Consider the following 11,580-nt stretch of genomic DNA (forward strand, 5'->3'; position numbering starts at 1 on the left):
CCAGCTCAAGCCAGCAGACCCCATGCCAGTCAGGGTGGCGAACCTTTTCAGCACCGAGTACCAAAACCAAAGCGTTTGGCACTCGAGGGAGCGCCGGAAACCGGAAGAGAAGCTCCTTAGCTCACATGCCCGGAAGCTAAGCTTCTAGTTTCCGGCGTGCACATGCGTGCTGCCCACTTAAGTCTTCTGGTTTCTGGCGTGCATGCACGTGCGAAGACCAGCTGGCCGGTGTGTATGCACGTGCCAGAAACCGGAAACTCTGCTTCCCGGTCCGACATGCACCCAAAGAGATGGCTCTTGTGTGTCACTTAGCAATAGCAATAGCAGTTAGACTTATATACCTCTTCATAGGGCTTTCAGCCCTCTTTAAGCGGTTTACAGAGTCAGCATATTGCCCCCACAATCTGGGTCCTCATTTCACCCACATCGGACGGATGGAAGGCTGAGTCAACCCTGAGCCGGTGAGATTTGAACCGCCGAACTGCAGATAACAGTCAGCTGAAGTGGCCTGCAGTACTGCACTCTAACCACTGCGCCACCTCGGCTCTTCCGGCACTCACGCCATAGGTTCCCCATCACAGCCTTATACTATTTCAGACAAATAGTTGTCCACCCTCTTCTTCAAAGCCTCCAGTGCTGGAGCGTTCACAACTTCTAGAGGCAAGCTGTTCCACTGGTTAATTGTTCCCACAATCAGGAAGTTTCTCCTTAGTTCTAAGTTGCTTCTCTCCTTGATTAGTTTCCACCCATTGCTTCTTGTTCTACCCTCAGGTGCTTTGGAGAATAGCTTGACTCCCTCTTCTTTGGGGCAACCCCTGAGATATTGGAAGACTGCTATCCTGTCTCCCCTAGTCCTTCTTTTCATTAGACACTCTATCTCTGTCTCTCTCTCTTTCTTTCTGGAAACTCTTCACCACTTTAGACAAATGGCTATCCAACATCTTCTTAAAGACTTCCAGTGTTGGAGCATTCACAACTTCTGGAGGCAACTTCTTGTTCCACTGATTAATTGTTTTAACTGTCAGGAAATTTCTCCTGAGTTCTAAGTTGCTTCTCTCCTTGATTAGTTTCCACCCATTGCTTCTTGTTCTGCCCTCAGGTGCCTTGGAGAATAGCTTGACTCCCTCTTCTTTGGGGCAACCCCTGAGATATCGGAAGACTGCTATCCTGTCTCCCCTAGTCCTTCTTTTCATTAGACACCCTATCTCTCTGTCTCTCTCTCTTTCTTTCTGGAAATTCTTCACCACTTTAGACAAATGGCTATCCAACATCTTCTTAAAGACTTCCAGTGTTGGAGCATTCACAACTTCTGGAGGCAACTTCTGTTCCACTGATTAATTGTTTTAACTGTCAGGAAATTTCTCCTGAGTTCTAAGTTGCTTCTCTCCTTGATTAGTTTCCACCCATTGCTTCTTGTTTTACCCTCAGGGGCTTTGGAGAATAGGTCGACCCCCTCCTCTCTCTGGCAGCCAATCAGATATTGGAAGTCACAAAATAAAGGATAAAGAAGAATCGGAGTACTTCAAGACATGAGGAAGATTTTATGATTGGCTGGAGAAAGGAAAATAGAAAAGGAAGGAGGGAGAAGATACAGAACCCAGGCGATGCACTACTATATGGAAATGGGTGGGGAGAAGGGGAAAACAGAAAAGAAAATATTAAATATACAAGTATATATTCAAGAATGAGATATAAAGGTGGGGGGAACATAGTTAGGATAGATTAGCGAAGGTAAGGGAATAAGAAATGATACCAAATTATACTTAGGTGTGCCGAAATACCAAGGAAACATAAACTGAGATTTGAAAGAGATACCTATAACAACAGAAAAAGAGAGAGAGAGAGGAGGAGAGAATGAAAGAAAGATGGGGGAAAGAAGAACGAGGCAAGAAGAGGAGGATGGAAGGGAGAAGAAGAGAGGAAGAAGAGGGTAGGAAGGGGAAGAGGAAGAGTAGGAGTAGGGGAGAGGTAAGGGAAGAAGGAAGGGGAAGACGAGGGAAAGAAGAAAGAGGTAGAGGAGGAGGATGGAAGGGAGAGGAAGAGAAGGAGAGAGGGTAGATAGGGGAAGAGGAAGAGTAGTTGTTGGAGAAAGGGAAGGGAAGAAGGAAAGGAGGGGAGAGGAGGAAGGAGGAAAGTAGAGAAGGGAGGGAAGGAAGGAAGTAGAAAAGAAAGGGAAAAGGTGGTGGTGTTACAACAGGAGGAAGGGATGGTAAATAAAGCAACCCAAACTGTATATTACAACCTATTAAATGAAATAATAAATGTATTAAGAATGACAAATGTAAAGAAGAATTATTATTATGTGAACGTAAAATGGTTATGTAAGAGAACAAAAAATAAAAATAAAAAATTCTGAAGATATTGGAGGTCACCCCTAATCCCTAATCTTGATCAAGATCAATCTAATCTCTGGGGAAATGATCTTCCAAAGGCGGGCACCTCTTTCTGCCCTCCACCCCACCCCTACCCCCACCCCCACCCCAGCAAGATGGCAGTCCGTTACAGGAGACAGGAGATGGAGAGTGCCTCCCCTGGCAGACCTAATGGGACAGGTGGTCCCTCAAATATGCCACCCCTCTCCCACTAATGTTGAGTGTTCAGCGGCGCAAGCAGCGTGCCAGATGTGCGAAGGTGAGCGAGGGTGTCCCGCGGCTGCTTGCTCTAACAGGGGGAGCCAAACCAACCTGCTGCTGCCCAGCGTCTTCTCCAATCCTTTTCAGGACCTCCATTGGGGCGGGATTCGAAGCCACCACAGCTCCTTTGGCCTTGGCTCCCGTCTTCTGCCCTTTCCGCAGTCGCCTGGGTCTCAAATTCCTCTCGTCAGAAACCCCTGCAGACAGAAGGAACAAGACAAGGGGAATCCTCCACTGGTTCTTACAAGGCCTTTCCCCCTCTCTCTTCTCTCTCTCTCTCTCTCTCCCTCCCCCTCCCTCTCTCTCAGGTTTTCCAGTGAAAAGAAGGAACTGCAAAAACATTCAAATGTACACCAGAAATCTCCTCTCCTCTTCTTCCCCCTCCTCCTTCTATTCTATTCATTTTCTATTCCATTACACTCTATTCTGCATTCTATTCTATTCTCTCCTCCCCATTCCTTATTCCATTCCATTTCTATTATGCCATGACATGCCATATTCTATTCTATTTTATATTCTATTTTACTCTATATTCAATTTAATTCTATTCCATTCCTGTTTCTATTACTCCATGCCATGGCATATTCTATTCCATTCCATTCCATATTTTCTGTTCTATTCTATTCCATTCTATTCCTATTTCTATTACTCCATGCCATGGCATATTCTATTCCATTCCATGTTTTCTATTCTATTCTATTCTATATCATAGAGCCAAGGTGGCGCAGTAGTTAAATGCAGCACTGCAGGCTACTTCAGCTGACTTCAGTTCGGCTGTTCAAATCTCACTGGCTCAAGGTTGATTCAGCCTTCCATCCTTCCAAGGTGGGTAAAATGAGGACCCGGATTGTTGGGGGCAATATGCTGACTCTGTAAACCGCTTAGAGAGGGCTGAAAGCCCTATGAAGCGGTATATAAGTCTAACTGCTATGGCTATTGCTATATTCTATTTTACTCTATATTCAATTTAATTCTTTTCTATTTCTATTACTCCATGCCATGGCATATTCTATTCCATTCCATTCCATATTTTCTATTCTATTCTATTCCATTCTATTCCTATTTCTATTACTCCATGCCATGGCATATTCTATTCCATTCCACGTTTTCTATTCTATTCTATTTTAATTCTATTCTATTCTATTTTAATTCTATTCTATTCTATTCCATTCCTATTTCTATTACTCCATGCCATGCCATATTCTATTCCATTTCATATTTTCTATTCTATTTTCCTCCCTCTTCTCTTCCTCTTCCCTCTCTCTCTCTCTCCCTCCCTCTCTCTCTCACACATACACACACAACATCACACATTTAGGCTTTTCATCTATCTTCAGGATTGCCATAAAGGCAACACTGTAAAATTTACTCCTTGGATTTATTGGCTTTTGATAGCTATCACACCTGGCGCTCTTCAATACATTTGCTCCCAAAGGCAAGCTCAATTAATTTGTGGACCAAGCTCACACTTTCTTTTTTAATTGCTCACCTCGGATTTGTTTAATCAATTTAATCAATCAAGTTGTTTAATTAATCAAACCATAGTGTTACGTGCCAGCCCTGGGTTTAGCTACTACATTTCCTTCCGCCAATTTCAAAAGTGGAGCATCCTTCCAAGTGAGCCACGTATCAGGGGCTGGGGTGGCCTGGGAAGGACAGGTCCAGCCCCACTTAGATTGGGTGCATGTTGTGTTTCTTTTAATTCTGCTGTGTTTTATTTGCTTTTAATCTTTTCTTAATATTTTCATTTCTGTAAGCCGCCCAGAGTCTTCCGGGATTGGGCGGCCTATAAATTTAATAAATAGAAATAGAAATAGGACAGGAAGAAGATGGGGGGAAAGGAGGGGGAAAGGAGAAGATATTGAGGAGGGAGGAGATGGGGGTGTGGAGACAAGGAAGGAGGGGTCTCCATGGGGTACCAAGCGATGGGAAGCAGAGCACAGGATGTGCTCAAGGGGTACAGGAAGACCTGAGAGGTTGAGGGGCTGGCAGGCTTGGGCCTACGATAGGTGCCTCCCCACCACCATTCCATGCTTTGCTTAACAACATCACAGAAGGAAGGTTGTTAGGCGAGGCACCTCCTGCTTAACTACCGTCACCACCTGCGACCATTATGGGCATGCCCCTCGTGGTCGTAAGTCGAGGACAGTCTACGTTCAACGAGCGCTTGCAGCGTGCCCACAAATTAGGTTTGGACCAGATGCCAAGCAGATCCCTGTCATCTGTGGAATGTACCTGGGACATACACAGGTTGCCGGTCCTCATCGGAAACTGAGACATCGTTCAAGGAAAGCAAAGCCAAGATGGTGTTTGTTCTATTGGAACCGGAAGATTTAACACGCAGGTCAGGGAAAGCTTTCTTCCATCCGAAGATCAATCAATGAATCAATTAACCAGAGGAACGGCTTGCCACCAGAAACCGTGGGAGCTCCCATCACTGGAGGCTTTTAGGAAGAGACTGGACAGTCACTTGTCTGAGATGGTACAGGTTCTCCTGCTTGAGCAGCGGGCTGGACTAGAAGACCTCCAAAGGTCCTTTCCAGATCCGATCCTCTCCCTTCTTCACTATCCTATCCTCTCTTTTTTTTTTTAGTTTTGATTCATAAACATTTTTGAAAAACAGTGCATTGACAAAGTATGTCCTTTGCAAGTAGCCAAAAAAAGAAAAATCCAAAGAGAAATTGATAGTAAACATTAACATACATAATATCATTGAAAATTTTGAACTAGAATTCTTCTTACATTAGCTTATCTACATTCTTATCTTATAATCATAATTATGTACATCGTTATTTCCCATATTAACAATATTAGTCTTATTTTTCTCATTTCTACCCCTCTCTCCAGTCATAAAATTTATTCTACGTTTGATAATATTCTGAATCATCTTTAGCTTTAATTTTTAAAGTTAATCTATCCATTTCGGCACAATCCCAAATTTTCCAAATTATAAACTGGTGGGGTGTTCACATTTTTCCAATATTTAGCATATCGGATGCCTGCTGCTGTCAATGTATGTAACCTTAAATATCCTATCCAGACTGAAGGGAGACATTTCTTTCTGTTGACTCTTTAAAACAGTCAAACTTGAATGAAATCATAGTCTGTCATTACAGGTTGAGGCAATTAGATGGGGCATTTGGCTTCCCCTCTCTGAGCTCGGAGTGATTATAAAAGGAACTTTGTAAGGCTTTGGAAATTGAAGCTTTCTGAAACTCTATGAACAGGGATGGGTCAAATCATTTCTATGTCTGGGGTTTGATTATTCAGGAAGGAAATCTGGGGAGGACCCCAGAGAGGCTGATCTCTCACACTAGCTTCTCTATTTCACCTGGTCTTCAGAAATGAATATTTGCAGTTCAGGGTTGAAATGAGGGAGCCTTGGTGCTCTCAGAGCTTGGCTGTTTTCTTACAGACGTTTTATTAGCTAACTAGGTAACAGTATCAGTGTTAGAGGGAAGAAAGTACACACACACACACACACCCTGGTCACTGTTCTTGCCAAGGGAAGTGCAGCACTCGGATAAATCAGCCATCAACAGGCACATAGACATAAATAACATTCAAAAGAGGCACTCAAAAAGCTAAAAAAAAATAGAAACAAAAATACTACAAACACCCCTTTGCCACCAATCAACACCCGGATAAACAGATTAATCTAGTATTCATCTAGATTAATACTCGATTAACAAACAGTAAACAATGTCCCAATCATGGAACGATCAACTCAATCAAACAATAAACAAACAGCCAATTAGCAGGGGACTGTGAGTTCTAGTCTTGCCTTAGGCACCAAAGCCAGCTGGGTGATTTTGGACAATTATTAGGAGACTGGGAGTTTTAGTCCCGCCCTAGGGATGAAAAGACCGCTGGGTGACTTTGGGCCAATCACCAGGAGACTGGGAGTTTTAGTCCCGCCCTAGGGATGAAAAGACTGCTGGGTGACTTTGAGCCAATCACCAGGAGACTGGGAGTTTTAGTCCCGCCCTAGGGATGAAAAGACCGCTGGGTAATTTTGAGCCAATCACCAGGAGACTGGAAGTTTTAGTCCCGCCCTAGGGATGACTTCACCTAGTCACGCCCAGCGAACCGGTAGCAAAAAATTTTGAAACCCACCACTGCCCTTCACGATCTGTTTCTGTGGCTTCGAATTATTTCTGGCAAGATTGCCAGATTTTGAACCAGTTCTGTTCTCTTTGCCCTCCCTCTGGTGAACCCGCCAGGTTCGTTTTTCTCACCATGCACATGCCTACATCTGAACTAGACGGTGTTGTTTCTCTGTGGCGTGGAATGTAAGTGGGTACATGGATAATTTTGTATTTATTTATATTGTCGTGTTTTATGTAGCGTATATTGGAGGGGGCGACCCTTTGAGAGCTGCAGGCAGCGAAATTTCATTTTAATGTATGCTGATTAGTCTACAAAGTGACAATAAAGTTTTTTCGAAGCTTAAGCAGGGAGAGGTTAAGACTTGAGTTCCAGAAAGCTCGTTTCAAAAGCTTGTTCAATCAAAAAGTTCCCCATTTCTCATCCACTTCTCCTTTCTGGGTAAACACCAAACAATACGCGTGGGCAAACACAAAGCTGTGGCCTGTGCAGGTGTGACCATGGCAACACAGGTGACTTAAGAAAGAGTACAATTAAACCGTGTTTCACAGGTCCACCTTCATCCAGCCCTAAAAATCTGCACGAATATCAAGTCAGTGTTTCCTTCAACTTAACCCCAACTTCTAGCAACTTCAAAGGCTCAGTTGTGCAACTATTGTGGCAGACACACACACACACACACACACAAACACACAAATACAAGGGGTTTGCCACTGCGTTGCACTAGGGTTTTTCCACCAACTTTCTGGAATTTTAGTGGTGACTTTAGTCCACAACTTTCAACAGTTCGTTAAGCAACTGAAGTTGCAAGGACATTGAAAAATATGACTTATGACCAGTTTTCACACTTACGACCGTTGCAGCATCCCCATGGTCACGAGATTAAAGTTTGGATGCTTGGCAAGTGGCTCACATTTATGACGGTTGCAGCGTCCCGTACTCAGGGATCAGCTTTTGCAATCTCCTGACAAGCCAGATTCACTTAACAACCGCATTCGTGTGGCAGGAAAGGTTGTAAAACAGGGCAAAACTCACTTAGTAAATGTTTCACTTAGCAAGAGAAATGTTGGGTACAACTGTGGTCGTAAATTGAGGACTGCCTGCACTAAGAGGAAAAAAAAGTGAGTAATGGTCACACAAATCACTCAGAAGCAGGTGGGAATTTTTCACATGTATGTCTTCTGAGGTCTTTATTTTTTTTAAAGCTATATTTAACCCACTTTGGAGTTTTTGTTACCAAATTCACCTGCTTCGAAATAACAGAAATTCATACCCACACCAAGTTTCAGGCATTGGCCTTAACTGTGCAAAAACATCCATATTAGCTACCATCCAAGTCATAAGAAGACCTTTTACATATAATTACTTCATAATATTCCCTTTTGGGGGCATCAGCCTCAAGCAAATTGCAGTAAAAGATTGAGCAATAGTGAGTAAAAACAATTTTTTAAAATCAAATTTAGGTAGTTTGTGATTTACAATCGTTCGTTTACTAACCGTTCGACAACAGGACCCCAAAAAGTGACTTACGACCATTTTTCATACTTATGACTATTGGTCACATGACTTACATCCAGATGCTTGACAACTGAGTCATATTTATGACCGTTGGACCATCCCAGGGTCCCCTTTTTGTGACCTTCTGACAAGGAAAGCCAATGGGGAAAAGTAGATTTACTTAACAACCATGTCACTAACTGAACAACTGCAGTGACTTGCTTAAAAACTGCGGCAAGGGAAGTCGTAAGATGGGGCAAAACACACTTAACAAATGTTTCACTTAGCAATAGAAATTTTGGGCAAAATTGTGGTTGTAAATTGAGGGTTACTTGTAGTAAGAGATAAGCCGTGGAAATCTAGCTAAACTTACCAAGAAAAAGAAACACACCCATGTTTTTCAAACACGGTAACTCAAAAGATGTGTAGAATTCCATTCCACCCATCTTTTAAGCAGAAAAACCCTGATTTATCCTGTTCATAAAAGCTTTTCAATCAGCTGGAGGTATTTTATCAGTCTATTCTAAGCTTAATTGGGTCAAGGAGAGAATGAAAATCCCAAAGATTTGCACACCCATTTTCCAAATGACCAAGGATTATAAAAAAGCCCAACTCCAAAGTCCTTTTTGGGGTCAAATTCTACCCAGTGGGGGCAAAAAGGGAGAAATATGGTGGAGAAGTAGGGGATGGTGGGAGGTGAATGCATTCTATTTTATTTTTCTTTATGTACACCGAGAGCATCTGCACCAAAGACAAATTCCTTGTGTGTCCAATCACACTTGGCCAATAAAGAATTCTATTCTATTCTAATAAATTTACATGATTTCTTCCTCAAAAATACAGATTTCCAAAATGCTTCAAGCTAGAGATTGTGGAAGATGGGAACACATCTATTTTAGCTAATAAAATGTATATGATGTTCAACTCCAGTTATAACAGACAGATAGTCCTTGACTTATAGTTCATTTAATGACCATTCAAAGTTATGACACAAAAAAGTGACTTATGACTGTTTTTCAGTTACAACTTTTCCAGCACCCCCATGATCATGTGATCAAAATTCAGATGCTTTACTTATGACTCACATTTATCACCGCTCTGTGTCCCATGGTCAAGGGATAAAGTTTTTCTGACAAACAAAGTCAATAGGGAAACCAGATTCACTTAACAACTAGCTTACTAACTTATCAACCAGCGATTCACTTAACAACCAGCAAGAAAGGTCGTAAAATGGGGGCAAAACTCACTTAACAACTGTCCTGCTTAGCAACAGAAATTGCAGCATAAGTCAAGGACTGCCTGTAATCAGTTAGCCTCCAAATAACAACTGGATTACAGTGAATTTCTTGTGGTTCACTTAACAACCAAGGTAAGAAAGGTCGTAAAATGGGCAAAAGTCATTTAACAACTGTCCTGCTTAGCAACAGAAATGTTAGGCTCAATTGCAGTCTAAGTTGAGGACTACCTATATTTGTTGACAGCTGTCACATATTAATGTACATATTTTAAGTACTTTATACTTTTTAATATAATGTATACTTCACATGTATTTTATTTGCATATGCTTTATGTACATGAAGTATATGTACATAAAATACAAATTAAGTATACTTAAATATGTACTCAAAATTAATATATACTTATGTACTCAAAATTAATATATACTTATGTACTCAGGCATCGTGGGAGAGCGATTTACGTTTAACTTGAAGAGCTGAGCTTGCTCTTCAGTTTAGTGTCTTGAATAAACTTTAGATCCAACTTTAACCAAGTTCAAGAGCATAATTTATAAGTGGGAAACAACAATCCATCATTGTCAGCTTGGTTATTGTTAGTGTCATTCAAGCACAAAATGACATGTTGCTTTTGGGGGATGAATATTACCCAATACATTTGGCCTGCAATGGGATCTCTTGGGGCAAATTCCCACTGGAAGGACCCCCTTCCTTGCCCTCTCCCCAAATTCATTATGTAAGTTTTATGGCGCAATGAAGTTACCTAGACTTTGGTTAATGAGATAGGTGGCATACAGGCAGTCCTCGACTTACAACAGTTCATTTAGTGACTGTTCAAAGTTACAACAGCACGGAAACAAGTGACCTTTGACCGTTTTTCACACTTACGACCATTGCAGCATCCCCATGGTCACATAATTCAAATTCAGATGCTTGGCAATGAACTCATACTTATGACAGTCGCAGTGTGCCAGAGAACACGTGATCCCCTTTTGCGACCTTCTGACAAGCAAAGTCAACAGAGAAAACCGGATTCACTTAACAACTATCTGAATAACTGAACAACTGCGATTCACTTAACGACAGTGGCAAGAAAGGTTGTAAAACGGGTGCAAAGTTCACTTCACTGTCTCACTTAGCAACAGAAATTTGGGGCTCAATTGTTACCGATATAAGTGTAATAAATATTAAATATGGGTCTTCCATCCGGCAATTTTTCTCCCCCAGAGGAAATAATCCTAATTCAAGCCCTTCGGCAGCACTAAGCAGTCATGCTTCATCGTGGACTACAAAGCCCATCCTCTCCATAAAAGCATTCCCGGCCAGAGGTCATCCTTCACCGTGGACTACAAAGCCCATCCTCTCCTATCAGAGCCTTCCCAACCAACGGTGGCACCCCGAATTCCTTCCACTCCAAAGCCCATTTCTTTACAACCCAAACCCGAGGCCCATTGAAAAAGGCACTCGGTTGCGCCTCCCTTCCCTGCCATGCAGCTTGGCTGAGGAGGATGGGAGCTGGAGTCCCTCCCTGCTGGACGGCCAATGGGTGGATATTAGGCAGAGCAGCCTGCGGAGGATGGTTATTGTAATCCAAAAGACAACCAGGCTGAGGAAAACTGCTTTTATCACACACAACTCAGGCGAGAAAATTCCTACTGAATAAAAAACAAGCCGCGTCAGCACTCTGTACATGTTCAGAGGCTACCCAGTCATGGTTTCTCCGCGTCACCGCTGCCAGGCCACGGCCTCCCCTCAGGACTAGCCCGCCAACCTCCCTCCTGTCCACCGCCTCACCCCACGCCCAGCCGCCCCGCGACCCCCGAATGAAGGATACGATCTCGGCTCCAGTAAGCGGCTCCTTCCGGCTTCAGCCCCGCGGCCACATCCGCCATCTTGAAACAACCGCCACTCCCAGCGTCCCTCCGCCCCACCCCGCCCCGCACGCCCGTCCTCGCTCCTCATTGGCTAGCCGACTCCAGCTTTGCCCAGATACGGCCCCGGCAACGCGGAGTCTCGCCAAACAGCCAATGGTTGTCTCCCGCAGAAGGTGGGGGGGGAAAACCCACCGCGGGGCTTTGTGGGAGGTGTATTTCTTTTTGGTTTTTCCT

The 11,580-nt window shown here is 43.2% G+C and overlaps 1 protein-coding gene across 1 annotated transcript in view; it reads right to left on the bottom strand.

The window, feature by feature from the left end:
• Positions 1-11,383, bottom strand: part of KIAA1328 (KIAA1328 ortholog) — a 188,671-nt gene extending 177,288 nt beyond the window's left edge. Inside the window, exons 1-3 of the mRNA XM_032212462.1 lie at positions 11,307-11,383; positions 4,869-4,904; positions 2,685-2,830 (exon numbers count right to left, since the gene is read on the bottom strand). Coding sequence (XP_032068353.1) covers positions 2,685-2,830; positions 4,869-4,904; positions 11,307-11,364 — 240 coding nt within the window. The 5' untranslated portion in view covers positions 11,365-11,383. The remainder of the gene's footprint in view (positions 1-2,684; positions 2,831-4,868; positions 4,905-11,306) is intronic.
• Positions 11,384-11,580: the final 197 nt, after the last annotated feature.

Source organism: Thamnophis elegans, chromosome 3 (assembly GCF_009769535.1).
Source record: "Thamnophis elegans isolate rThaEle1 chromosome 3, rThaEle1.pri, whole genome shotgun sequence".
Taxonomy (NCBI): Eukaryota; Metazoa; Chordata; class Lepidosauria; order Squamata; family Colubridae; genus Thamnophis; species Thamnophis elegans.